The 26,966-nt window shown below is 49.6% G+C and overlaps 1 protein-coding gene across 2 annotated transcripts in view; it reads left to right on the top strand.

Annotated features, from left to right (window-relative positions):
• The window catches only part of LOC149325017 (protein 5NUC-like), a 219,060-nt gene extending 206,326 nt beyond the window's left edge, over positions 1-12,734 (top strand). For both annotated transcript variants that reach the window (XM_089563149.1, XM_089563148.1), the window contains one exon: positions 10,614-12,734. In XM_089563149.1, the coding sequence (XP_089419275.1) occupies positions 10,614-10,801 (188 nt within the window). In that variant the 3' untranslated portion in view covers positions 10,802-12,734. The remainder of the gene's footprint in view (positions 1-10,613) is intronic.
• Positions 12,735-26,966: the final 14,232 nt, after the last annotated feature.

Below are 26,966 nucleotides of genomic sequence, written 5' to 3'. Positions count from 1 at the left end.
AGCAGACCCGACGCGAGGCGCCAGACGAGAAGACGACGATCAGCAGCTGAAACAGCAGAGCCGACGCGAGGCTCGAGACGAGAGCGTGAACTGTTCTGGGACCGGAACTGTCCTTGCCTGCTCTAACCGGCCTTCACAACTGTCAATAAAGGCCGTTACATCTTGGTGGAGGTGCGGGATTCCGTCCTGGAGCTACGCAACCCGACCATCGCTACCCCCATGCCTGCCAACGCCAACCAACCAGCCGGCTCCTCGCCGGCACCCGTTGCCAGCGCGACCCTGCCGTCTTCAGCGGCACGAACGACAACGACGTGGAGGACTGGCTGTCGTCTTACGACAGGGTGAGCGCTCATAACCGATGGGACGACAGTATGAAGCTTCCCAACGTCATTTTCTACCTGACCGGCGTTGCCCACCTTTGGTTCCAAAACCACGAATGCGACTTCACCACTTGGATCGAATTTAAAACCACCTTCTCCGACATCAGGGTAGATGTTTGGGCCAGTTGGCTGCTCATGATGAAAAACTGTAGCGCTCGAGACGAGGACACAACGAAGACGACAACACATGCGCTACGTGTTAGCCCATGTGTTGTCGTCTTCGTTGTGTCCTCGTCTCGAGCGCTACAGTTTTTCTCCGACATCTTCGGCCGTCCGGCAGTACGCAAACTTCGCGCCGAGCAGCGTCTTCGCGTTCGTGCACAGCTTAGCGGTGAATCATACACCAGCTACATCGAGGACGTCGTCAATTTCTGCAAGCGTGTCAATGCGTCCATGGCGGAGGCCGACAAAGTTAAACACATCCTTAAAGGAATCGAAGACGACGCTTTCAATCTGCTTGTGGGCAAGAACGTCACCTCTGTCACCGATATATTCGACCACTGCCAGAGCTACGATGAGCTCCGCCGACAGCGCGTTTTCACTCGGCAGCCGTCTCCACAGACAGACACAGTTACGAGCCTCAGCATGACGACAGAAGACAGCTCGCTACTGCTCCAGATCAAGCAGTTTGTCCGTGAGGAGGTTGCGCAGCAGCTTTCGCTTCTTCCTATTGTTCCGAGTCCTTCTAACCTACCTTCGACATTTCAGCACGTGATTCGGGAGCAAGTGTCCGAGGCCCTGCCACCGGTTTCCTCTCCGCCCCGTCGCTGCGCCACTTACCTACGCTGAAGCAGTCAGGCGTCCCCGCCCAGACACGTTCGTTTCGTACCAACATCCACCGCAGTCGACACCATTTCGTCCTGCCCGGCCACCACCCCTACGTTTCCGTCCATGGCGGACACCACAACCTACCCATTTGTTATGCCTGCGGCAATCCTGGCCACGTGATGCGTCACTTCCGCCGCCAAGTTTTGGCCCCTGATGCCGATACCGACCCTCGGGGTGACGCCTACGCCCCTCCGCAGCCTTTTCACCACACTTCGCCTTCTGACACCACTGGCTCCTCCGATCTCAGCCCGTTTATTCGCCGCCGTTCTCCATCTCCGCGTCGCCGCTCGGTTTCCCCGATGCACCGTCGTCCCCTTTCCCCTTCGAAAAACTAGTGCCCGCAGTTCCGGAGGCAAGAACTGCGTGCTCGTCGCCAAGCTCAAGACCTCGACTTTCTCCGACCAATTTGATCACGGTTTCTGTGGAGGGCACCGATGCTTTCGCGCTTGTGGACACCGGTGCTGCTGTATCTGTACTAAGTGAGAAATTCTGCCGCCAGTTACGAAAAGTGATGCCTCCGCTATGTGGTTTTATGCTTCGCGCCGCTAATTCGCAACTTATCGCGCCCTTGGAGGCATGTACAGCCCGAGTTACTATTCAGAACGTTCTGTACATTGTTGAATTCATCGTCTTCCCATCGCCATCTCACGACGTCATCTTAGGCTGGGACTTTCTCTCCCAACATGACGCTGTCATCGACTGCACTTGTTCCGAAGTCGCTCTTCTTCCCTTCGGCGTCGACTCGGTAAACGCTTCCACTAACTTGTGCTCCAAGCTGACTGTGGCTGATGACGTCATGATCCCGCCATGCTCTGCTGTGCTCGTCTCTGTTCATTGCGACTCTGCATCCAACGGCCCTGTCATCTTCATCCCGTCCGTCTCCTTTGCTTCTCGCCAGTGTCTACCCCTGCCATTCGCCGTGCTTACCGTCTCAGCCGGCTGCAGCGCCTTGCCCCTCTCGAATCCATTCTTGTGCCCCTCCACTCTTCTTCGCGGTGAATGCTTGGGATGTGTCCAGCCTTTCGCCTCCGTCGTCGCCTGGGACCATTCTGAGGCTGACTCCTGCCACCTGCAAGTGTCTTCACTTACTTCCTCCTCACCGTCTCCTGATCCCGCTCCCGAGGCAGTCTTCGCGGGCTCAATCGACGCGAACCTTTCGCCACCAGAGAAGCCCCAGTTTGCGGCCCTGCTAGATAAGTTTTGGTCACCGTTTGACTTCTCTCACCACAGTTTGGGCCGCACCTCAGCCCTTACCCACCGGATCGACACTGGCGTCCATTCGCCGTTGCGCCAACGCCCATATCGCGTCTCGGCCGCCGAACGCCAGGTTATCGACGCCCAGGTGAATGACATGCTACAGCGTGGCGTCATACAACTATCGCACATTCCTTGGGCTTCCCCTTTCGTCCTTGTCACCAAGAAAGACGGCTCTATCCGCTTTTGCGTTGACTATGGGCGCCTCAACAAAATCACCCGCAAAGACGTCTATCCGCTGCCCCGCATTGATGACGCACTTGACTGCCTGCAGGGAGCTGAATTCTTTTCATCGTTAGATCTACGTTCGGGGTATTGACAAGTCCCGATGGTCGACGATGACCGACCCAAGACAGCCTTTCTGACGCCTGACGAAATGCATGAATTCAACGTCAAGCCCTTCGGACTATGCAATGCCCCTGCCACTTTTGAGCGAATGATCGACACCATACTGCGCGGCCTGAAATGGAAAACATGCGTATGTTACTGGGACAATATCGTTGTTTTCTCCCCAGATTTCTAGACGCACCTCGTTCGCCTATAGCACGTTTTGAGATGCCTCGCGGCAGCTGGACTTCAACTGAATTTAAAGAAATGTCGCTTCGCTGCTCGCCAGTTGACGATTTTGGGCCACGTCGTGTCAAAACAAGGTGTCCTTCCTGACCCAGCAAAGCTTCGTGCCGTCTCTGAGTTCCCGAAGCCCTCTACGATGAAGGAGCTTCGCAGTTTCATTGGCTTATGCCGTGGGCGGGTGTTTCTGTCAGACGTCGTTTCATCTCTCCTGCAGCAATGCAACATTACTTGCCGCACCACTACTGCCTATCATCCCCAGACGAACGGCTTGACTGAACGTTTCAATCGAACATTAGGTGACATGTTGTCAATGTACGTGGCGGCCGACCATTCTAATCGGGACGTCGTCCTTCCCTTCGTCACATATGCCTACAACACCGCTACGCAGAGCACTACTGGTTTCTCACCATTCTTCCTTCTGTACGGCCGTGAACCATCCTCGCCGCTCGACACTATTCTTCCTTATCATCCTGATTCGTCGGACTCCACAACCGTATCTGAAGCCTCCAGACTCGCTGAAGAGTGCCGCCAGCTCGCCCGGTCATTCACGTCCGACGACCAAGGGCTCCAGAAATATCGCTTCGACCACTCCCATGGCACCGACACTTTTCCGCCGCAATGCCTTGTTTGGCTCCGTGTGCCTTCTGCTGCACCAGGTCTCTCTAGCAAGTTGCTGCCAAAATACCACGGACCCTACCGTGTCCTTGAGCGCACTTCTCCCGTCACTTACATCGTTGAGCCCGTGACGCCATCACCCGATCTCCGACGACGTGGGCGCGAGACCGTCCACGTTTCGCGTTTGAAGCCGCACTACGACCCCTGCGTCGTGTTGACATCCTAAATCGCCAGGATGGCTTTTTTTTCCTCGGGGCCAAATGTAAAGAGGAAGACGATCAGCAGATGGAGCAGCAACCCGACGCGAGGGGCCTGACGAGAAGTCGACGATCGGCAGCTGAAGCAGCAGAGCCGACGCGAGGCGCGAGACGAGAGCGTGAACTGTTCTGGGACCGGACCTGTCCTTGCTCGCTCTAACCGGCCTTCACAACTGTCAATAAAGGCCGTTACAACGTAATCATTCTATCGACATAATTTTCTTTACGCTGCATCCTCACGCCATCCTCTATCGCTCACAACTAATCGTTTGATGCTGCCCTTTCTGAGAACATCGGAACTGCTGCGGACACGTTTTGCGGACATGTTTTGGTGACGCGACCCCGCCGACATAGCCTATAAATGCTTTCACAATAATAATATTCGTCTGAAAGCTATGCGTTTTTTCCCTATTGTTTGTGTCACCTCAGAAATACAGTTTGCAATTTCGAGCGCTATTGTGTGCTGCCATTTTCCCTTGACTGTTTTTGGATAAGAATGTATCGTGTTTCCAAGTCAGTTACGGCTATATGACAATTTTATTTTTCTATGCCTTCTTGAGGTCTCCTTTAGTACTCGTTTGTTCTTAGGTCAGGATGCGTTGCATTGTATTTTTGTTCTCTTCTCTTTTTTTTTCATTTGATATAGCGTGTCAACTGTGCGAAAATGTTTTTATGCCTTTGTATCACTCCCACAATATTGCTCCCAAAAGGCACTGTAAATATAAAAATAAATACTGCAATCATTGTGCGCGTACAGGGGAGGATGTAAAGAAAATTAGTGCGGTGATAAGCACTGCCTATGAAGGCGACACTGCTGCTTTACCTGCAGCAGTGTCGCCTGAGAGTTTTGGGCACGACAAGGAGATGCACTGTCCTGTTGGGCACGAAGTTCTTCTTCAGGACGACATTATTGTGAATGACGAAGAACGACAGTTGGCGCTTGAACCCTCGGGGACGCGATGCGGTTTTGCCTTTCAAATAATCAACTAGGCTTCGCAACTCAGGATCCGAGCGCTGCTGCTGCGCAAAACTGCTGGCGCTTACCGGTCCTAAGAAAGCGTCGTCGTCTTCCTCTTCCGGTGCTGCGTCTACGGGGGCTCGGATAGGCAGTCTGCATCGGAATGCTTGCGGCCAGATTTGTAGACTATAGTTATGTCGAATTCTTGAAGACGCAGGCTCCAACGAGCAAGGCGGCCGGAGCGATCTTTCAAATTGGCCAACCAGCACAGAGCATGGTGATCGCTCACAACCTTGAATGGTCGTCCGTACAGGTAGGGGCGAAATTTCGACGTGGCCCAAATAATGACGAGACATTCTTTCTCGGTGGTGGAATAGTTGGCCTCGGCTTTCGACAGTGAACGGCTAGCGTACGCGATAACTTTCTCCTGTCTTCCATTTTTTTTTTGAACGAGGGCCGCTCCTGAGCCAACACTGCTTGCATCGGTATGGATTTCAGTTTCGGCGTTTTCATCAAAGTGCCCGAGCACAGGAGGGGACTGTAAGCGGCGCTTCAGCTCTTTGAAAACTTCCTCTTGCGGCCTTTCCCATTTAAAAGGCACGTCAGCCTTGGTAAGTTGGGTCAAAGGTTCAGCGATGCGCGAAAAATTCTTGACGAATCGCCGGTAATAAGCGCACAATCCAAGGAATCTGCGTATAGCCTTCTTGTCATTAGGCTGTGGAAACTCTGCGCTCGCAGCCGTCTTCTTGGGGTCTGGGCGAACTCCATCCTTGCTTACGACGTGACCAAGGAACAGCAGCTCCTCGTAGGCGAGGCGGCACCTCTCTGGTTTCAGTGTTAGGCCTGAAGACTTGATTGTTTCCAGCACTATCCGAAGCCTTCTGAGGTGGTGTTCAAAGTTTCAGGAGAAGACAACAACGTCATCTAAGTAGACTAGGCAAATTTGCCACTTCAAGCCTGCGAGCACCGTATCCATTACTCGCTGGAACGTCGCTGGGGCAGAGCAGAGGCCGAATGGCATCACCTTGAACTCGAAGAGTTCGTCTGGCGTGATGAACGCAGTCTTCTCGCGATCTCTTTCGTCGACTTCAATTTGCCAGTAGCCGCTCTTCAGGTCCATCGATTAGAAGTACTTAGCGTTGCACAGCCGGTCCAGTGTATCGTCGATGCGGGGCAGGGGGTAGACATCCTTCTTCGTAATGTTGTTCAGGCGGCGGTAATCGACGCAAAAGCGAAGGGTGCCGTCTTTCTTTTTCACTAGGACGACCGGTGCTGCCCAGGGGCTCCTCGATGGCTGGATGACGTCGTCACGAAGCATTTCCTCAACTTGCTTGCGGATAGCTTGGCGTTCTAGCGGCGATACGCGGTAGGGGCTCTGTCGCAGTGGTCGTGCGTGTTCGTCTGTGACAATGCGGTGCTTGGCAAGCCGGGTTCGTCGCACATTCGATGCTGATGAGAAGCAATCGGTGTACCTTTGAAGAAGACTGCGTATTTGTTCTTGTCTGCTCCGGGGTAATTCTGGGTTGATGTCGAACGTGGGTTGATGGCCTTGGTCAGATAGTTCTGCGGGTTCGTCGGGTAGGGCAAATACGTCTCTGATGTCTGCCAGCTCGTCGAGGAAAGCGATCGTCGTACCTTTGTCTAGATGCCGGTATTCTTCGGTGAAGTTGGTTAGCAACACCTGGGCTTGGCCATTTCGGATTTCGGCGACTCCCCTCGCGACGCCCAATCCTCGATCCAAGAGTAACTGGGTGTTCCCCTCGATAACGCCTTCGGCATTTTCGATGTCTCCAGTACCTATGCCGACGAGAACACTTGATCGGGGCGGCACGCTCAATGCTTCATCGAGGACGTTTAAGGCAACGTGATGAGTCGCGCTCGTCGCAACAGGTATGGCTTTTTCCGTGGAAAGCTTAATCGACTTAGATCGAAGGTCGATGATCGCCCGATGTTCGTTCAGGAAGTCCATTCCCAAAATCACGTCTCTCGAGCATTGCTGTGTGATCAGGAATGTTGTCGCATAGGTTCTCCCATTTACATGAACTCTCGCGGTGCAGCGTCCTGACGGCGTAATCAGGTTGCCACCTGCGGTGCGGATCAAAGGGCCATCCCAGGTTGTTGTTATCTTCCTGAGTCGGACAGCGAGTGGGCCACTCATGACAGTGTAATCAGCTCCCGTGTCCACCAAGGCAGTAACCGCGTGACCGTCGACCGTAACTTCAAGGTCACTTGTTGGCGTTCTGGTATTGAACGTTGTCTTCGGTGTCCGATCTCGGCTTCGTCGAGTAGTGAGGCTGCGGTGGGCGTACTCGTCGATGGAGGATCTTTGTCATTGCGCTTAGAAGCAACCTCACCTCCAGAGGCTGCTTTATTTAGTTTAACCTTCGGGGGCTGGGGGAGCGTCCACGCACGGCGTAACCTCGGCTAGGAGAAACAAAGCGCGGGGACGATGGCGACGGGGAACGTGATAGGCGGCTCGGCGATGAGTATTCCTCCCGACGTAAAAACTCCTCGATTTCGGCTGGTCGCTGGCCGGGTCGGGGTCGTGGAGCGTCGTAAGAGAACCCTCGGATGCCCAGTCTTCTGTATGGGCAGTGCCGGAGGACATGACCGGCTTCGCCACAGTGGAAGCATAGTGGACGGCGCTGGTAGGGAGTTCCACTCGTCGCATTTCCTCGTCTGTGTGCGGCGCTCGTAGGACGGGCGGGTTGGGGCGAGAGGGCGGCGGTCCAACGCAGCTGGCTGTGAGCGATAGGGGCTTGGGTCCCGTCGTCGAGGTGCAGGACGGCGCACTGCTGCGGCGTAAGTCATGCCTGGGGGCTGCAGAGGCTGCGTGGATGATGGCGTCACACCCAAGGCCTGCTGAACTTCGCCCCGGATGACGTCAGCGAGCGAAGTAAGCTGCGGCTGTGTTCCCGTTGGCAGCAATCGTCGGAGCTCTTCACGCACAACTTGACGTATAACCTCCCGCAGGTCATTGTTGTTAGCGTTGTCCAGGCAGCTTGCTGAGAAAACGCGCTGTTGGCGGTCATACTGGCGGGCTCGGGCATCAAGAGGTTTTTCCATCGTGGATGCTTCTACAAATTCCGCGACGGTTTTCGGTGGGTTGCGGACGAGGCCGGCAAAGAGTTGCTCTTTGACTCCTCGCATAAGAAGCTTTACTTTTTCTTCTTTTTCATGTCTGCGTCGGCACGCCGGAAGAGACGCTTCATCTCCTCAGTGTACATTGCAACGGTCTCGTTTGGATGTTGCATGCGAGACTGTAGCAACTGCTGGGCTCTCTTCTTTCGCACGACGTTCGTGAAGACCTTCAGAAGCTGCTCCTTGAAGGTTTCCCAGTTCGTGAGGATAGCTTCCTCATTCTCAAACAAGATTCTTGCTGGTCCCTCCAAGGCGAAGAAGACGTACCTAAGTTTCGTGGCATCGTCCCAGTTGTTGAAGATAGCCACACGGTCGAACTGCTCCAGCCATTCTTCGGGGTCGGCGCCCGGCGAAGCGTCGAAGGTTGGTGGCACCCGGGGCTGGTGAAGAATGATTGGAGTCGTCATCTTGGGCAAGCTCATGGTAGACGTTGCGGCTGGCTTCCGCTTCCGGGTAGGGTCCGGCAGATTCCCGAACTCTGGTGCGTCCCCTTGCAGGCGTCGGCTAGCGCGGTGCAAGGCCGCAGATCCTAGCGCGGTGGACTGGAGTTGGGTCCTGCGGTAGATGACTCAGAGGGCTGGCGTCACGACTTGTAGGGGGTGTCCGGAAGATGGGCGGGTACCCCGCACCTCCACCAGATGTCACGTTGTAGTGACGGCAGTCCAGTGGTCAGGAAGACACCAGCCAGTCTTGGAAACGAAGCTCTTTATTAGGGCTGACTTGCGCCCGCAAAATAACTGAATCACTCGGCGGCGACGTAAGCAACAAGCGTGCTCGTCAATCGTCGATCTACGAATGCCCGCTGCTCGCGGCATCGTTCAATTTAAAGCCTGCAAGGAAACTTCGAGATAACAGGTCGAGATCATCTAGAGTAATCTAGAAACACGTAGATGCAGCTGTTCATGGCTGTGAACAATCGAGATTAGTCCGGTCGCTTCTCGCGTCACGAACAAAAATGATAACACCCCTTTTCTGCGGCCTTGCACGAAAGAACGGACGCTACGATGATACGTAGCACTATGCATTAGCACCATTTTCTTCTTCTAGCTCACCTTTCTTATCTCTGTTCTCGTTCACATCTGGCGATGTTGAGGAGCGAGAAACATGGAGCTCATGACAAAGAGAAAATGAACAAGGATCGATGGTGCTCATACGAAGTCCATAGGTGGACATAACTCATGCCCCTCGAAGGAGTTCCTCCAAGAGCTGACGCCGGTGGATTGTGATGATGTCCCGGTTAATCCCGTTTCAGTGATACTTTTGTCGACCTACTACCGAAATCACGCTAGAGAAGTGACCGCGAAAACTGCTCGTCACCATTCCCTGGAGGTCCTTCGAAGGAGATTGAGTTTCATGACTAGTTTCTTATTTTAAAAGTTGCCTAGCTACCTCCCCCCGCCCCAGTGAATATTGTTCTGTTTGTTACGCAGGAATTATCAAGCCTTTCAGCATCCTCACATCCTCTAATATTCCTGATCCGATGTGTGGATTTATGTTCCGCCTTTGTTGGTTGATTATTCTAGAAGGTTGAATGCTGCAGCATCTGAAGATAAAATATAATACGAAAAATAATTTTATCACTGCCTCAATACTCGGTACTCGATTGAATATAGAAAGCGTATTCTAAGAAACGGACTTTGTGGGAATCCTACGGGAGGTGCTGTCTTGTTTTCATTCAATTACTGCATGAAGTTAAAAACTCCTAGAGGCCGCAGCTCTCACTACTAAAGGATGTATGTGTTTTTCGGTTGGGTTATCACTTTCTAGATTATTAACTCTGGCGAGTTTAGCTCCCATTTCTTAGAATTTCATCGCGAGTCGTTGCTCCCTTTGGCGCCTAATTTTCTTCAGACTGGCGCTGTATAATAAAAAACATCAGGTGAGACTGACCTTAGAATACGCTGACATTATTTGGAGTCCACACCAGCAATATTTGATAGGCAAACTATAACGCATTCAAAACTTAGCAGTATGCTTTTTACATTCAAACTTTTCCAGACATCCCAGCGTATCTAACCTACTTCACAAAGCAGAACTCCACAGCTAGGCACAGCGTAGAACAACATCAAGACTGAAATTTCTGTTTTACGTCATCACGGTAATTTGAAGATATCAAGAGAAGCATTCCTTCAGGAACCATTTCGTCACTCTTCGAGAACTAACCATGAGAAAGCACTTCATCAACCCATAAGCCATATTAACGCTGATAAATATTCTTTGTTTCTATCGGCTATATCTTACTGAACAAACTAACCTCGACTGCTGTAAACTGCAACTTAGTTGAATCATTCATAGAGCATGTCAATAGCAGTGATTCATCAGTAACGCCACCGTGATATAACAATGATGCTGACTTTCATTTTCTATTTTTTGTAACTATATTTGTTTCGTGCTGAACCCGCTATTTTCGTTTCCCTGAATTGGCATCATTAGCACCACGATGCCTCTATGATTATGAATTCTTATTTTGTATTATATATGTACCCAACTTGTTGCCTTCTATTGTATCCTTTGTATCCACTCCTGCATGGGCCCGAGAAGGGCCTGCAGTATTGGCAAATAAACAAATAAATAAATAAAACTAACTTTTCGTTATTTTGCACCCAGGTGACAAGGATATCGACGCGTTCGTGGAGTACTTCCGCAAGCTGACGCCAGTTGCACCGGCCATTGAAGACCGCATAGTATTCGTCCAGACTCCGCAAGCTCAAACGAAAGCTAATTCCGCGCATGCGACCAGCTGCGGCATCTACGTTCCTTTGATAGTAGCCCTGTACTCATTTCTATTAATATGAACAGTACCATCATGGGACCATTCCTGGTACAAGGGAATAAAAGCGACGAGGGCGAGTTAACAGCGGTAACCGGGAACAATGTCTTCTGCTGCCACAATAGTGGCCACAACATGCGGTCAGAAGAATCCACTTTTTTATTTCCCTTCGCTTCGCAAACACAATGAGGGTTGTTTACAAAAACAGAAAGGAAAACAGGCTCAGCATGGTGTTAAAGATGTATCTTTAATCAGATGGAAAGGTAGGTTATATATATTCACGAGAAGATATATTCGCGAGAGAGGACAAAAAGGGACCAGCGCGAACTTTCAACTTAGAGTTATTCGAACGAGCAAGTGACATACATTTTTGCGCAGCACAGGCTCCGAACGTTGTTATTAATAAAGGGGGAGTCACGACACCGTACCTTCTAGAAACGTACTTCACTATTATAAGTCTCATCCACTTGTCATTGATAATGCGTGCAGCTCTTTTCTTGGTAAAATACACGCTTCGAGATGTTCTCGTTCTGCTTTGGCTTTGCACATAAGCAGAATCCTGATTTTTTTTTGGTATAGTCTTCTATTACTGTCCCAGGCAATATTCCGGTAGATGACATTGCGCCTAGTTTAGGGTCTAACTGACCGTTCATGCTAACCAATGCGAACTGTATGTCATGTTCACGCCATCAAATGCATGTCAAGATGTCTGCAGCTTCGGCTTTCAGATTTCATTTCTGAGGGATGCTGGTTTTCTTGATATGGTCGTGCTGGCAGTTCCTGAAACGCTGGCAAAGTGAAAGGCGCTTTATAAACAGAAGGGCGATGCAGACAACCAAAAAGCCACTAGTAGTTGCCTATGTCCACAACGCTGCACACAACCTGAAAGACGAAGGGAATAAGAGCGGTGTCGGCGTAGTATTCTCGGTGCTTTGTAAGCTCAGCCGCCTATGCGCATGAATTGGACGAGATTCCATCGAACTGAAACAAAATCGCTGAGGCAAAAAGCACAACCCTTATGCGGACTGCCAATTGAGCGTTTTTTTTTAGATATTACTGACATGCGGCATAATCTACGTAGGACACACAAGCCATTATATCAAAGTTCACAATTGTGATCATCAGAGGTCAGTTCGGAGAATGAGTCTAGGAGCAGCGCCACCTATCGAAACATCGGCTGGCAAGCAAAGGCAAGCGTCTATCAAAAACAAAAATCATGATTCTGCACAGCACGAGGACTTCTCCGAGAATATTTTCACAAGAAAAGAGCTATAGGCTGTATCAGTTACACGTATAATAGTGGGGTTCGTGTCTTCGACGGCACGGTGTCGCGGCATCTGCTTTTTTCAATATCTATCCACTTGCGATGCCGTTCTGAGCCTGTACTGCGAAACTTGTAAACTCGCTCGGTCTAATACACCGAGGTTGAAAGCCCGCTGTCTGCCCTTCTTGTCCTCAGTTATGGATGTCTTTTTTCTTTCGCAGCCTACGTTCGATCGCCATGAACCAACTTGCCCAACAATGTATCCCGCATGTTCCATTGCGGGATACATTCGACCGCACAGATAAATTACAAAGATTTCACCGCTGTTTTGGGGCTTATGAAAAGATGTCTCGTGATTCCAAAGCAAAAGAAAAACGTTACTAAAAGAACTCTCGTATAAAAGAGTACAAACAACTCCCAAAGGAAAACACAGGTTGTGATAGGCCGAATCAGTTATAATAGAAGCAAAGGCAGTTTTGTTTAAACACTACATGCTTTTTGTCGTGCAGGAGACCAAGAGACTAGATTGGTTCTTGCTCACAAACTGCGGCTTTTTTTCTGTCGTCGCTTGAAGACTTCTATGCATCACGCATGCAAGCTCAGTGGTGTCAGACCCCGGCCAGTACTTGTGTGCGAAAACACTTGAAGTATTTTCTTACAAATGACAAATAAATGCAATGTTTCAATGACTACATTTTGTTGCCTCCTCGGCGTAACTTCTTTCACGACTTCATCACAGTTCCTCCAGTCTAAAGACGAGAGTACTGTTTGAAGACGATGTCACGAATATTCATATGTCACAGAAGGACTCGTTCGCGTTGAGTGAGAAAACAAAGCTTGAAGCAAGCAAACGACAACTGGCGAGGGGCACTGTTGACCCTCTCTGTCAGTCATGCACTCTTTAAAACTTCTTTCGAGTTATGAGGCAAAAACTAAAATATTTATTACTTGTCATTCTCTGGTTCCGTATCACCCTAGGAGAGGATGAGCACTTGGCTACTAAGGGCTCCTTGAAAAAATTGCATGTTTAGACATTAAAATGCAACTGCGTGCAATTTGTACTTTGCCCAGATGGAAACATTACGACTCTAACGACGACGTGAATAAAATGTCTCCTAGAGGAGATCTTGTAGGCTATAAAACTGCGAAAATAGAAACAACATATTCATTCAAAACGCTGTTCTCATGACTAAAGCGTGCTGAGGTCCGGAGACATTTTTCACTGGGATCCCTCTGTGGCCTGCTCTCACGGTCAAGTCCAATGACCGTTTGGACACAGGAGAATGAGGAATTTTTTATTTACACATTGAGCAGACGTTTCAATAGAAATCAGCGGCCGGTTAGAATATACATATGAAGATGGAGCTCCTACGCGAAATTCGGAAGCCGTGCGTTCGGATTGCACCGACGGCATGTAGTTGGTCTTTCCTACACATTGTATCCAATGTATCCAAGTGTCTTTCAACGAGGAAACAGTTCCACTACCTAATTTCCTATTGATCAACACCACAAATTTAAGTAAAAGGAAAGGTAGAAACGGTCCCCTATGCTCCTTAGTTCCCGTGATGTTGGCTTCCTTTATTTATTTATTTATCATCATACCCGCAGCGCCATTGTCTGGCATTACAGTGGGGGGGTTGAACAAAAAGTACACAAATGCTACCTCATGCAGGTGGTTACAAAAAAAGATAACAATGAGATAGAAAGAACACGGAATTATTATACATAAATGTCACAGCATGGATGAAAATGAATCATTTGATAATATGGACACTACTTCCTCAGGCAGCTTGTTCCATTCCGAAACTGTTTTAGGGAAAAAAGACATTTTAAAAAGGTCAGTCCGGCATCTGTATTCTTTAACTTTAAGTGGATGATCTCTTCGTCAAGACATGTAATCAGGGTTGGCTATATATTTGGTTTTGTCTATTCCAGTTCTAGAATGAAATATGTTATGAAATAATTTTAGACGCAGAACTTTCCTACGTTTTTGAAGGGAGTCCCAACCCAAAGATTTTTTCGCGCTCGTTACACTAAAATATCGCCCATAGTTATTGAAAACAAAACGAACGGCCAAATTCTGAACTCTTTCTAGCTTTTGAACGTCAAGAAAGGATTTTGGATCCCAGACTGTGCAAGCATACTCAAGTATTCTTCTAACGTTTGTATTATACAGCAGTTCTTTAGTCTTTAAGGGGAAAAGTTCAGCGTTACGTCGCAGGAAGCCTAACACACGACAGGCTTTGGCAGTAACGAAATCCACGTGGCGATGCCAAGACATTGAACTTGTTAAATAAACACCAAGATATTTAAATTCCAACACTGAAAGCAGTATGCTATTATTTATGTTATAAGTGAAAATATGGGGAACCTTCTTTTTAGTGAAACACATATGTACAGATTTTTGTAAGTTGATATGCATTCCCCAGTTCTCACACCACTGGGCCACTTTACACAAATCCTGTTGTAATGCATCACAGCGTTAATGATTCTATACAATACACAATCGTCCGCAAAAAGACGCATGTATGAAGAAATACCTGAAAAGATGTCATTCATGTAAATTATGAACAGTAATGGGCCCAAGACGGATCCCTGGGGCACCCCTGATGTTACAGCCACCTCATGCGACTGTTTCCCGTTGACAACAACACATTGACGCCTAAAGCTCAAATATTGTTTTATCCACCTAATAACATTCTCATTTATGTTGTACCAGTATAATTTTTGTATTAACAAGGAATGTGATACGACGTCAAAGGCCTTCTTAAAATCTAGAAAAATACAGTCAACAGAATATCCCTTATCCAAAGCACTTGACAAGTCATGTACAAATTCGGTAAGCTGGGTGACACACGAGTAACCACTGCGAAAGCCATGCTGATTAGTATTTAATAATGAATGTATACTAAGATGATTCATAATAGTAGTATAAAACACGTGCTCTAAAACTTAGCATAATACACTGGTCAAGGACACTGGTCGATAATTTGAAACAACATTCCTAGGTCCCGATTTATGTATAGGTACAACATTAGAAAGCCTCCATTCATCAGGCAAAGAGCCGTCCTTTAAAGACTTTGTGAAAGGAATTTGAAGGTACCTTGACAAAGCAAAAGCGCAAGAGAGCAGGACCGTGGGTAAGCCGTCCGGACCGGTGGCACTGTTATCTTTTAAGCGTTCTAAGAGCGACACATATCCTCGCTGATCAAATTCAATGTTCTCCATAGGTTCCGTAGAGTTCAAGGCCAGGCGAAAACCGGCAGGGCTATTGCTGTCCTTAGCAGAAAACACTGAGCTAAAAAACGTGTTAAAGCACTTGGCTTTCTCCAGATTATCATGAACGTTACTTCCGTTGTGATCGAGTGGTGGGATAGACAATTCATCCTTTCTGTTTTTTTTTATTTACTGCCAAAATTCTTTAGGGCGATCCTGGATGCGCATGTCGAAAGACTGAAAGTAGCTAAATTTAGCCTCTTTGACCGAAGCATTCATATCTTTTGTAATCATTTTAACTGATCCATGTTATCTTGCGACGGATTTCTTTTGAAGCGCGCATATAGTTGTTGCCTCTTTTCAACGACTCTGCGCAGCGCTTTTGTAAACCATGGCTTGCTTTTGCTGCGACCCATGACGTCATCACCCATGACGGCACATATTGCTCACGCAAATCAAAACGTTTGGCTGTCAGTGTGCGCCACAGCTCATCAACGCTAAGTGAATCAGACAATGTTTCGTACACATAGACATAGGATTCAAGTGCCCGGGCTATCTCGGGGATATTTGCTTTTCGATAACTGTAAATGCGCCGATTGCCACAGTCTTCAAGTTTAACATACTGAAAGTTCATTTCTGCTAAAACACAACTGTGATCACTGATACCGGGCACTACAAGGGTAGAATATGCTGCCGATGGTTGGTTAGTCAATAATAAATCCATTTGCACATTGTTTGATTGGACATTCAACTGGCGGAGCCTATTTGAGGTTGCCATACTTAGCACAGAGCAAAGAGGTCACTATTTTTTAGAATGATGAGCCACCAACTCGCCCTACATTTGCAGGAAGTCGTTGGGTGAAGCTGCCCTCGTCTCGCGGTCAACTAACCACTTGAAGTGACTGTAGCCAGAGCCGGACACGGCGGCCTTCCACTGGTCCATAGATTTGTTGAGAATTGGGTAGATATTGGAGTTACTTTGGCATGCCCCTGCCACATGCTAAGATGTGGCTAGGTCCTCACCGCAGTGAGGGCATTCGGGTGTAAAGTCCGCGAGGTATTAGCTGTGGAGGATTTGTTGTGATGTGAGTGTTCAGTTAGAAGAGCTAGCATTTGAGCGGTCATGGCAAGGAAGTCTGCTGCAGAGTGATGCAAAATGTATACGTGTTGTTGCGACCCGGGTTGCATGGATGAAGCCGGTCACGAACGACGTGGCCGGTGACCGGCTGTATCGAGCCGAAGAGCGCTGAAGAGGAGATTGTACAAGTTTGTTTTAAATATTTGCAGCTCCCAATAAAGGATCACATTGCATAGCCTTGCGGCAGTTTTAATATACCATCCTATGTCCCCAGGTACTCAACTGGGGAACCTCTGCACTGGATGAGTGGCCAATCACGGATCCCTTGAGCAAGCAGGCGTGAGTTACCGCCCACCGCACCACCGCACCAGCGCCGCAAACTTCCTCTTTCGGATGCATGTTCTGGAGCCATGCCAATGTGCAGTGATCGGTCTCCATATGCAAATAGTAAGCCGGCTTAGTAACATTCAAGTTTTTAGTGACAGTGACCAGTATCACAAAATTCGGCGCATTCGAAAAAAAAAAGATAGCGGCGCGTGGAAGCGATCCCGCCAGTGCTTTCTGCTAGGCCAGAGGAGAGCGCTTAGCCTTGTATGTGTTGCTTCCCTCTTCATCATCACTCGCCGGCGCGGCGCGAAGGAATTGCGTCAGCGCATGTCGTCGATTTTTCTACAATGTCACAGCAGTTTCTACTCAATGCTGACGGAGAGGGCGTAGCCTTGGCGTGTGCTAAGAGATGCCCTCTCCCCTTTAGTTGCATGCCGGCGGCGGTGCAACAAAAGATCTCGAAGCATTTCGAAGCCAGCCTCCGCGCCTGATCAATGGGGACTCGCGCCCGGCGCGAGAACGAGAAGGAAATAGCACAGCTGATACTGTGTGTCTGTGCGCAGCTGCCTTGGCGCGAAGAACGAACAGATGCGGAGCTTTCCTATATATGAAGGTGGGTCGATCGCTGTCGGTCAGCCCGAGCCGCCGTTTAAGCTTCAGAGAAGCTTAATCATTGAACGAGTTGCATTGTTTTGTTAATCACTTTGTATGTGCTCGTACGAGTGATTGTGAAATCTTCTGTATCGTATCTCTGCTGCATAAAGTCCTATTTTGTTTGTGAACATTTTGCTCCGATCCATTCTCTGTCTTTCGACCGGAGAAAGCTGGTTATCAAACAACGAAACCTCTTCTGAAGGAACCAGCGCACAAAACACAACGGACAAGAAAAAGGTGGTACACGACGGACAGGAGCGCTGACCTCTTGTCCTTTGGTGCCTGGTCTATGTCTGAACTTGCCATGCTGAGTCGAGGCCATCTCCTTTGTGACCGAGACCGCTACCCCCATACGCTCCAAGGGTGTCTGGGAGCGCACGCTAAAGTGCGCGAAGTGGTGACGTCTATTCTGGCGTCCGCGACAGGACATTTGGCGCTTTGTAAGCGCAGAGAACGGAGGAAGAGTCGGAACGAGTTAACAAAGTGGTCTTGAACTAGTTTCAGCAGAGCAATATTGTGAGGTGCCGCACTGAAGCGGTTAGTGAGGTTCAACTTGCAGAGGTATCCTTCGCCTTGAGGTGCTCCTGCTCGGAAATTGCAATTGAATGAACTACTAGAGGTCGGCATCCAGATAGGGATGTCCGAAGCGGAACTACGTAAATGAGTGAGCCAGAGAGAAAAAGAGGATCGTGAAAAGGCTGAGAAGGCTCATGAAGAAGCTGAGAGAGCGAGAGAGTTGAAAATGAAAGAGAAAGTGTTCGAGAAAAAGCAGAAAGACGGAGAGAGAATTTAAAAGGAATGGCAGAGGTCTCGAGAAGAAGCCGAGAAAAGAAGAGAAAAATTAAATGCGAAAAGCAACTGCTTGCCATAAAGCTTTAACTTCAACGAGCAGCAAACCACTCAGCTGAAGTGCAGATAGTAGTAGCTTGCGGATATATGCCAGCAGGTTGCTTCATTGTTTTCATGAAAAAAGGGACGATCTCTACACATTCCTAAGTGATTAGAAGGAATAGCGGGAAGCCAGAATTGGTCAGACGGTGAATGCGCTACCGTGCTTAGCACGTGTCTCAGCGGAGAAGCACTAAGTGTATTCGGGCGAGTGCCTCGTGAAGAAGCAACAGTTATAGCAAGGAAAGAGCCGCTTTGCTTAAACGATTCCGACTCACCACCGAGGGATTTCGAGATAAATTCAGGACAGCAAAGCCATCAGACGACGAGACGGCAAACCAGTATGTGGCGCGGTTAAGCCACTATTTCCATCGGTGGACGGAACTCTCGGAAATCGCACAGGAGTACAGCGCACTTCGTGAGCTGCTCTTCAAGGAACCATTCCTGAGCAGTACAGAAGGACTAAGACTCTCTTCGAAATGTTAGAACTTGCAGACCAACTTCTTGAAGCTCAAGGAAGAACGAATCTGAGCAAAATTAAGAGTACAAATTCGGAGAGCGCAGGGAAATCCGAAGGCCGCGACACCCGATCCAGCCCAAGCCTCCACCGAAGTGCTATCTGTGCAGGAAGGCAGGTATCTACGCGTCTAACTGCCGCAACAGCGCTACGAACAGTAGCCTGACAGCGTGTTTTAAGTGCGGTCACAAGGGGCACAAAGCCGTGCCTTGTTCGAATCGGGAGAAGTACGTTCCCCAGGTAATATGCGTACGGGCCTCCTCACGTGACCACCTCGAGGAAGATGAAAACCGCTTTGTTGAACTGAAGAACGGAAAGAAGGTTCCCGTCGTGAACACCATAGTGAATACGCGTCCTGAAGCCGTAATGAACAGGATGCCTGTAATGAAAGAGAAGGTAGGGCAACAAGCAGTTTCAGAGTTGCGAGACACAGGAAGCAGCGCAGTTATCATAAAATGATGTGTGGCACAAGGTAAAGATTTCACTGGAAAGAAGGGCCTTGTGTGGCAAGTGGACGCCTCAATCCAGTGCTTACCCGAAGCTAGAGTATATGTGCGCACTCCGTACTGCAGCGGAAAACAGACTGCACTGCGCGTGGAACGCCCCATATACGAGCTCACATTGGGCAACATAAAGAGGGCAAAATTTCCTAAGGACCCAGAGAGTAGACAAGAGGGAGAGAAATCCGAATCCAGCTCGGCGGAACGTCGCAGTGATCGTCAGGCGAAAAAGAAGTGGCGAAGGAAGCGTTAGCGGGCTAGCTCGAGTAAAGAGGCAATAAAAGAAATTCCTAAGAATGATGAAGGGAAAAATCCAACGGATGAACGCTCCCGGAAAAGAAACCCCTGTCGCTCGAGAGGCGCGACAATCAAGTAGACTGCCGTGCGCAGCCGAAAGACCACGGAGTGACTACAGTGAAGCAGAAGCACCTACGGAAGTAAGGAAAAGCGAAAGAAAGAAAGCGCAAGAGGGTAAGGTGTTAGGAATTTGTGCTAAATTCGGCGTTGGGCAGGCATGTAGACATGATGGGGGTGCTCCCTTATAAAAATCTCTATAGACAGTCCATAGACTGCCTATAGACTTTAGTCTATGAAGTATATAGACAAATCCTATAGACTGGTCTATAGATTTATGGCCATACTCTTTTAGTAGACTTTTGTCCATAGGCAGTCTATAGACAAATGTCTACTGAAAGTCTATAGGTCTATAGGAAGTCTATAGACACAGGTCTATAGACAGTTCATAGACAATATATAGACTTATGGTCATACATTACCTATAGAGTTGTCTATAGACCGTCTATAGACATTGTCCATAGATGGACTATAGACTTATGGCCATAGACTTCCTGTAGATTACTGTCTGTAGACAGTCTACAGACAAAAGTCTACTGGTGCAGTAGACATGTCTGTAGAATGTCTATAGACATTCCATAGGTGTGTGGCCTGGCAGTGCTATAGACCTTTGTCTATAGACAGTCTATAGACCTCTGTCTACTAAACTATTAGTAGACCATTATCTATAGCCTGTCTGTTGGGCTCGACGCGCCGTCTGCAGCGACGACAGTTGGCGCCAGCGGGACTGGGTTACGTGAATAACGGCCAGTTTCAGCACGCACGTATTTGTGTACACGTTTGCTTGCGGCGTCCCGTTCTGGGAAGTGTGTTGGTCGCGCACACGTGCGCCCGCCGGTGGCTCCTTACCCTCTCCTTCGAGGTCGAGAAACGGCCGTCGCCCCCTCCTTCACGGCCGAGAGACACTGCTGGCTAACCTTTGCGGCAGTCTTTGTCGGCGGCTGCTGCGGGGGGGAAGCGTGGCGGCGCAACCAGGGGACGGATGCCCCTAAATCGGTTGTCGGCGGAAACGCGTCTCTTTGGATTCTCAAGTTCGCTCAAAACCGACAGCGGACCGACAACGAAAGGGAGTCCATCATGGTGCGAAACGGCTCCGACTTGACAGCGAGAATGTGTATATCACCTTAGTTGCCGCCAAAGGACTCCTAATTCCACGGAACGATGGGTGAACAAAATACACAAATCGACCATCTGTGCGTGGGAGGACCGGCGAGAGTGTGAATGTCCCGCCTTTTTGTCACGGTGGGAGGATCGGCGAGAGGGTGATGTTCCGCCCTTTTGTGGGCGGGTTTCGTCAAGGAATGTGATTGGCGATGTTCGAACAACCAAGTTTCCCCAGATAGGTACCTGGGGAATTGAAAATGCATAAAATGTGGCTTCAGTGTGCTTTTGGGGAGAGACTCCTGATAACCTGCTATGTAAATAAAATCGTCTATCTTGTTTGGCAGTAACCGGCTGCATCTTATTCCGCACGTTGCTGGAGAGAAGAACTTCGGAGACCATCCCGAGGTACGAACCACATTGCACTAGCCTATCTGGCGCAGTCGGCAGGATCTCCAGCGATGGGCAAATGAGAGCAGCATCGGTGGACGGCGGACGAGACTGGTGGCGTGGACGGCGGACCCGAGGACGTCACTGAGGAGCCAGCGGCCTACCAAAGCGAGTCCCTCCAGACCTGTGGAAGAAGAGAGCACCGCGGAGCGACTCTTCAGAAGTCAGGCGAGTGCCTCTTGGTTTCCTGCCGGGCGCAGTTGATGACAATGCCATATAACTTGAGAGACAGGGAGGTTAACACCACAGATGCGGAGGTGGACGGGGTTGAAAGCTTGCAGGAGTTGGCGGTGACCAGTGACGCGGTGGGGGATCTGAGTAGCGCCATGGAGGAAACAGCGTCGGAGCAGCAGATGAAAATGCTGGAGCTTCGATTTAAAATTGCTGAAGCAGAAAAAGAAAAGCAACGATTAATTCTGGAGAGCCAGAAGTTGCGAGCCCAAGAGCGGGCTGAGTCCCACGAAGAAGGTAACAGCGGAGCGCTAGCTGGGGATAGGTCAGAGGAGGATAGGCGCCTAAAGTATGCATCCTTATTGAAAGGAGTACTAGCACCGATGTCGAGTCGGCAATTCCTAGTGCCCGGGTGGTTTGAGGATGTGGAGGCGACTCTTGATTCATATGACGTCCCGTCTGAGTGGCGGGCCTGGCTTGTCTTGCCACAGTTGAGTGAAAGAGCACGCGGATTGCTTTCTACGTTGACAGCCGAAGAAAGAAAGGACTATAAAAAAATGAAGCAAAGTATTCTAGATGGATTGAGGTTGTCAGCAGCAGAATATAGAAGGATGTTTGAGGGGTCGGCAAAAGCAGCAGATGAGACATGGGGCCAATTCGCAATCCGGCTGGGAAACTATTTTGAATACTATACAAAAACCTCGAAGGCTACCACTTTTGCAGAATTAAAGCAGTTAATGGCCACAGACAGGTTGAAGGAGTGCTTAGCAGCTGAGGCACGGGCTCATATTGTTGTCAATGAGAATCAGAGGTTCCTTTCTCCGGGCGAAGTGGCCAAGCTGGTGGAGAGTTTCGACGAAAGCGTGAGATGCAAACCAGGGTCAGCAGCTCATTTGGGAGGCTATCGAAAGAGGCCGAGTGGGGACTAGAAGGAGCGGGCCGGTGCAACACCTCATCAAGGGGAGAATTCTACTTTAAGAGGAATGAAAGGACGGTGCTTTGAGTGCAAGTCTCCAAATCACTTCGCTAGAGATTGCCCTCTCAAAAGGACACGGGATAAGGCAGACAGACGAGGCCAAGAAAAACCAGGAGACCTCGCCGTGGTGGCTAAAGTGAATGCTCATTTGGAAGAAATAGCTCCCGTGAATGAGGTTGGCATGCAGGAAACAGAGAGGGTAGGTAGGAATTGCCTCGGAACAGTAACATTGAAAAGTTCGGAACAAAGCATTAATGCTGTGATTGATTCCGGGACTGAAATGACTGTTATCAGGCGAGCTCTAGTGCCGAAGTATGAGGCAGCTGGTTCCACAATAAAGCTGAGGGGAGCTTTCGGCGATGAAGTGCGAGCTGAGCTTGCATATGTGCCTCTCAGAGCAACAGAAGGTGCACCGTTTGTCTCGTTCGACAAGGCACAACCAGCTTTGCTATGTGCGCTGACAAACTGTTGGCCGGAATAGACGCGCTCATAACTCCCGCAGACTACAGACAACTCCTTGAAGAAAGGGCAGTGGTAATCGAAGTTGTTTCGGAGACAGAGATCGAAGGAGGTGAGAAGGAGACGACAGAGCATAAAAATCAGCAGACGGGTGCGTCCTTGGCGGTTACGGGAACAGACGAAGAAGCCGAGAAAAAGCGGAGCGCGCGGCAAGTTTTCCGTGAGGCTCAGGAAAATGACTCGTCGCTGCAGGAGGCTTGGAAGCAGGCTAGAGCTGGCACACATGGAAAGATAATCCAGGATGAGTTACTCTATCACCAGGAGCACGTAGTGGGACGCATGTGCACACAGTTGGTGCTGCCATCGCATAAACGACAGGAAGCACTAGTGAGAGCACACTATTCGCCTTGGGCAGGACATTTGGGAGAGCGAAAGACATTGCAGCGCATAAAAATGTCATTTTATTGGCCGACCATAGGCCGGGAGGTCAAGGAGCATTGTCAGTCCTGCCACCAGTGCCAAATCAGGGCCCCTATGAAAACACAGGACCGCGTACCCATAACGGCATTGGCCAGGCCTAGTGCACCATTCCAGGTGGTATACAAGGATTGTATCGGTCCACTGGATCCACCATCAGCAAGGGGACATCGCTACGCACTATGTGTAGTTGATTTGCATACTAGATGGCCTGAGGTTGTTTGTTTGAGGTCCTTAACAGCTAAGGCTACCTGTGACGCGCTCACCCAGATATTTTCCAGAATGGGAGTGCCAGAGACCATATGCTCAGATCAGGGCACAAATTTTACATCAAATTTAACGCAAATTATGCTGCAGAAAATGGGAGCGACTCCCACATTTTCCACTCCCGATCATCCACAAAGTAATGGACTGGTAGAGCGGTGGAACGGCACTTTTAAAAGGATGCTGTTTCACATTGTAAGCGAGCATGGACGTGAGTGGGATCGAATGGTGCCATTCCTGCTTTGGGCTTATAGAGAGGTGCCACATGCCATCACGGGAAAATCACCGTTCGAGCTTATGTATGGTAGGATCCCTGTCGGACCTCTGGCTATACTGCAAAAGACGTGGTCAGGAGACTGGGTTGTTCCCGACTCATTGGCAGTGCCAGCAGCAGACTATCTCGAGATATTGAGAAATGATCTCGAGGAAGCCAGTAGGGAAGCGGCAAAAAGTAGCGAGCTCACGCAGCAAGCTTATGTGGGGAGGTACAACTTGAGGACCACCGACAAACAATTTTCTCCAAGTGACCAGGTTCTTTGGCTGGAGAAAGAAGGCGATGGGAAGTTAATGGCACACTGGAAAGGTCCAGTAACAGTTGTGAAAAAGGTGCGGCCATATAGCTATACGATTGAGCTAAGTGATGGCACGCGCCGATCAGTGCATGCAAATAAGCTTAGGCCATACAACGCGAGGGTCAACACTGTAAGCATAGTATTTGAAGGCGACACGGAGTTTGGGTCGCGTGGACAGATACTTCCCGCGTGGTCAGATACAACGACAGCAGTTGAGCAGCTGGAACGGGTAACTCTCAGCCATTTAGATCTGCTGCAGCAAAGGCAGGTAAAGGAACTAATCGGGAAGCACTGTGAGGTGCTCAGTGATAAACCTGGCCGCTGCAACTGGGGAGTGCACAAAATCAAGCTAAAAGATGGGGCGCAGCTGAAGCGTGCGTACACTTACAAGGTGCCCATGGCACTAAGAAAGGAAGTTGACCGACAGGTGGCAGAGCTAAGGTCGTGGGGTTTGATATATCCGATAGAAAGCTCCCATGCACATCCCGTGGTGTGCGTTGCTAAGAAAGATGGCAGTGTCAGGTTATGCTGTGACTATCGCAAGCTGAATGAAGCAACGGAACCTGATGCGTTTCCTATGAACCTGCCAGGTGACCTAATTTACGAGGTAGCGCAGGCAAAGTACATAACCCTGCTCGATATGCTAAGAGGATATTGGCAGATTCCGTTGAACGAAAAAGCCCAGGAGTACACAGCATTTGTCACCTCGTCTGGACAGTACGCTTGGAAGGTTAGGCCGTTTGGACTGAGAAATTCGGCAAGCACCTACCAAAGAATAATCAATCAGATCCTTGTACCACACCGTGAATATGCGTGCGCATATATAGATGACTTGTGCGTCTTCTCGCAGACATGGGAAGAGCACCTCGAACACCTCGGAAGGGTACTGGCTTCGCTAGCGGCCGCAGGGCTCACAGTTAATGTCACTAAGTGCCATTTCGCGCAAAAGGAAGTGCGGTTTCTGGGTCATATCGTTGGGTCAGGAAAACACGGCGCAGATCCAGAAAAGCTTAGAGCCATTCAAGAAATTCCTGTACCACAAACAAAAAGGCAGCTGCGTAGCTTTTTGGGGATTACGTTCCGGAGTATTCAAAGGTGGTGCTACCACTGACGAACCTGACTGGAAAGCGCGTGCCTCAGAAGATACCGTGGAAGGAGGATGCCGAGGGTGCTTTTATAAAAGTAAAGGAGTGTTTGACAAAGGCCGCAGCGTTGAGCGCACCCGATCTGAACAAAGAGTTCATTCTGGCCACTGATGCTTCAGATTATGCCGTCGGAGCATGTCTAGCACAGTTGGATGACGAAGGAAAAGAGCAACCCATTTCATTCCTGAGCAAGAAATTAAGCCCGGCCCAGTCACGATGATCTACAATCGAGAAAGAAGCCTACGCCATCATTTGGGCGCTGGGAAAGCTTGACACGTGGCTGTTCGGTGCACGAATCAGGGCAATTACCGACCACAATCCCTTGAAATTTCTTACTCTGACCACGCCACTAAGCGCGAAGCTAACAAGGTGGGCGCTGGCTCTCCAGAAGTATAACATTGTAGTGGAGTACAAAAAGGGGTCTCTAAACGCAAATGCCGACGCTATGTCGCGTATGGTCGCCAATGACGAAAGCGAGTAAGATACCGTCGTCCGTTTTCGCGGCCTCGGTTTGCGAGAGGTATGGCATTGTTGGGTGCTGCGTTGGCGGGGGACCGAGGGGTACTTGTTGACAGATGAAGTGGGAGCAATGCGTCGAGCTCCTGTGATTGTTGTGTGCAGCAAGTTCGAAGACTGTGCCGCACAGTTTTGTGGGGAGGTGTTGGGCTCGACGCGCCGTCTGCAGCGACGACAGTTAGCGCCAGCGGGACTGGGTTACGTGAATAACGGCCGGTTTCAGCACGCTGAGTGTGTGTGTATTTGTGTACGCGTTTGCTTGCGGCGTCCCGTTCTGGGAAGTGTGTTGGTCGCGCACACGTGCGCCCGCCGGTGGCTCCTTACCCTCTCTTTCGAGGTCGAGAAACGGCCGTCGCAGCCTCCTTCACGGCCGAGAGACACTGCTGGCTAACCTTTGCGGCAGCCTTTGTCGGCGGCTGCTGCGGGGGGGAAGCGTGGCGGCGCACCCAGGGGACGGATGCCCCTAAATCGGTTGTCGGCGGAAACGCGTCTCTTTGGATTCTCAAGTTCGCTCAAAACCGACAGCGGACCGACAACGAAAGGGAGTCCATCATGGTGCGAAACGGCTCCGACTTGACAGCGAGAATGTGTATATCACCTTAGTTGCCGCCAAAGGACTCCTAATTCCAGGGAACGATGGGTGAACAAAATACACAAATCGACCATCTGTGCGTGGGAGGACCGGCGAGAGTGTGAATGTCCCGCCTTTTTGTCACGGTGGGAGGATCGGCGAGAGGGTGATGTTCCGCCCTTTTGTGGGCGGGTTTCGTCAAGGAATGTGATTGGCGATGTTCGAACAACCAAGTTTCCCCAGATAGGTACCTGGGGAATTGAAAATGTATAAAATGTGGCTTCAGTGTTCTTTTGGGGATAGACTCCTGATAACCTGCTATGTAAATAAAATCGTCTATCTTGTCTGGCAGTAACCGGCTGCATCTTATTCCGCACGTTGCTGGAGAGAAGAACAACTTCGGAGACCATCCCGAGGTACGAACCACAGTGCACTAACATATCTCTGCCTATAGACAGACAGTCTACAACCGTTGAAAAATGTCACCAGAGTTCACAAATGACACAATCAATATACTTACAAATTTAGTTTATTTCCAAGCTATCCAGGCTCGCAATATGCAATACATGCACCATAAGAATGCACCACACTAACATAAATGTTGAAAGTAACAGTCCGGCTAGTTTCCTCAGAAGCGTTCTTGCGGCCTGTTGTCTGCAGTCAATCATCCGGGCATGTTCACCTGTACAA

This window comes from Amblyomma mixtum, chromosome 10 (genome assembly GCF_055824585.1).
Source record: "Amblyomma mixtum isolate Tamu chromosome 10, ASM5582458v1, whole genome shotgun sequence".
Classification (NCBI taxonomy): Eukaryota; Metazoa; Arthropoda; class Arachnida; order Ixodida; family Ixodidae; genus Amblyomma; species Amblyomma mixtum.
This window is presented reverse-complemented; position numbering and strand designations above follow the sequence as displayed.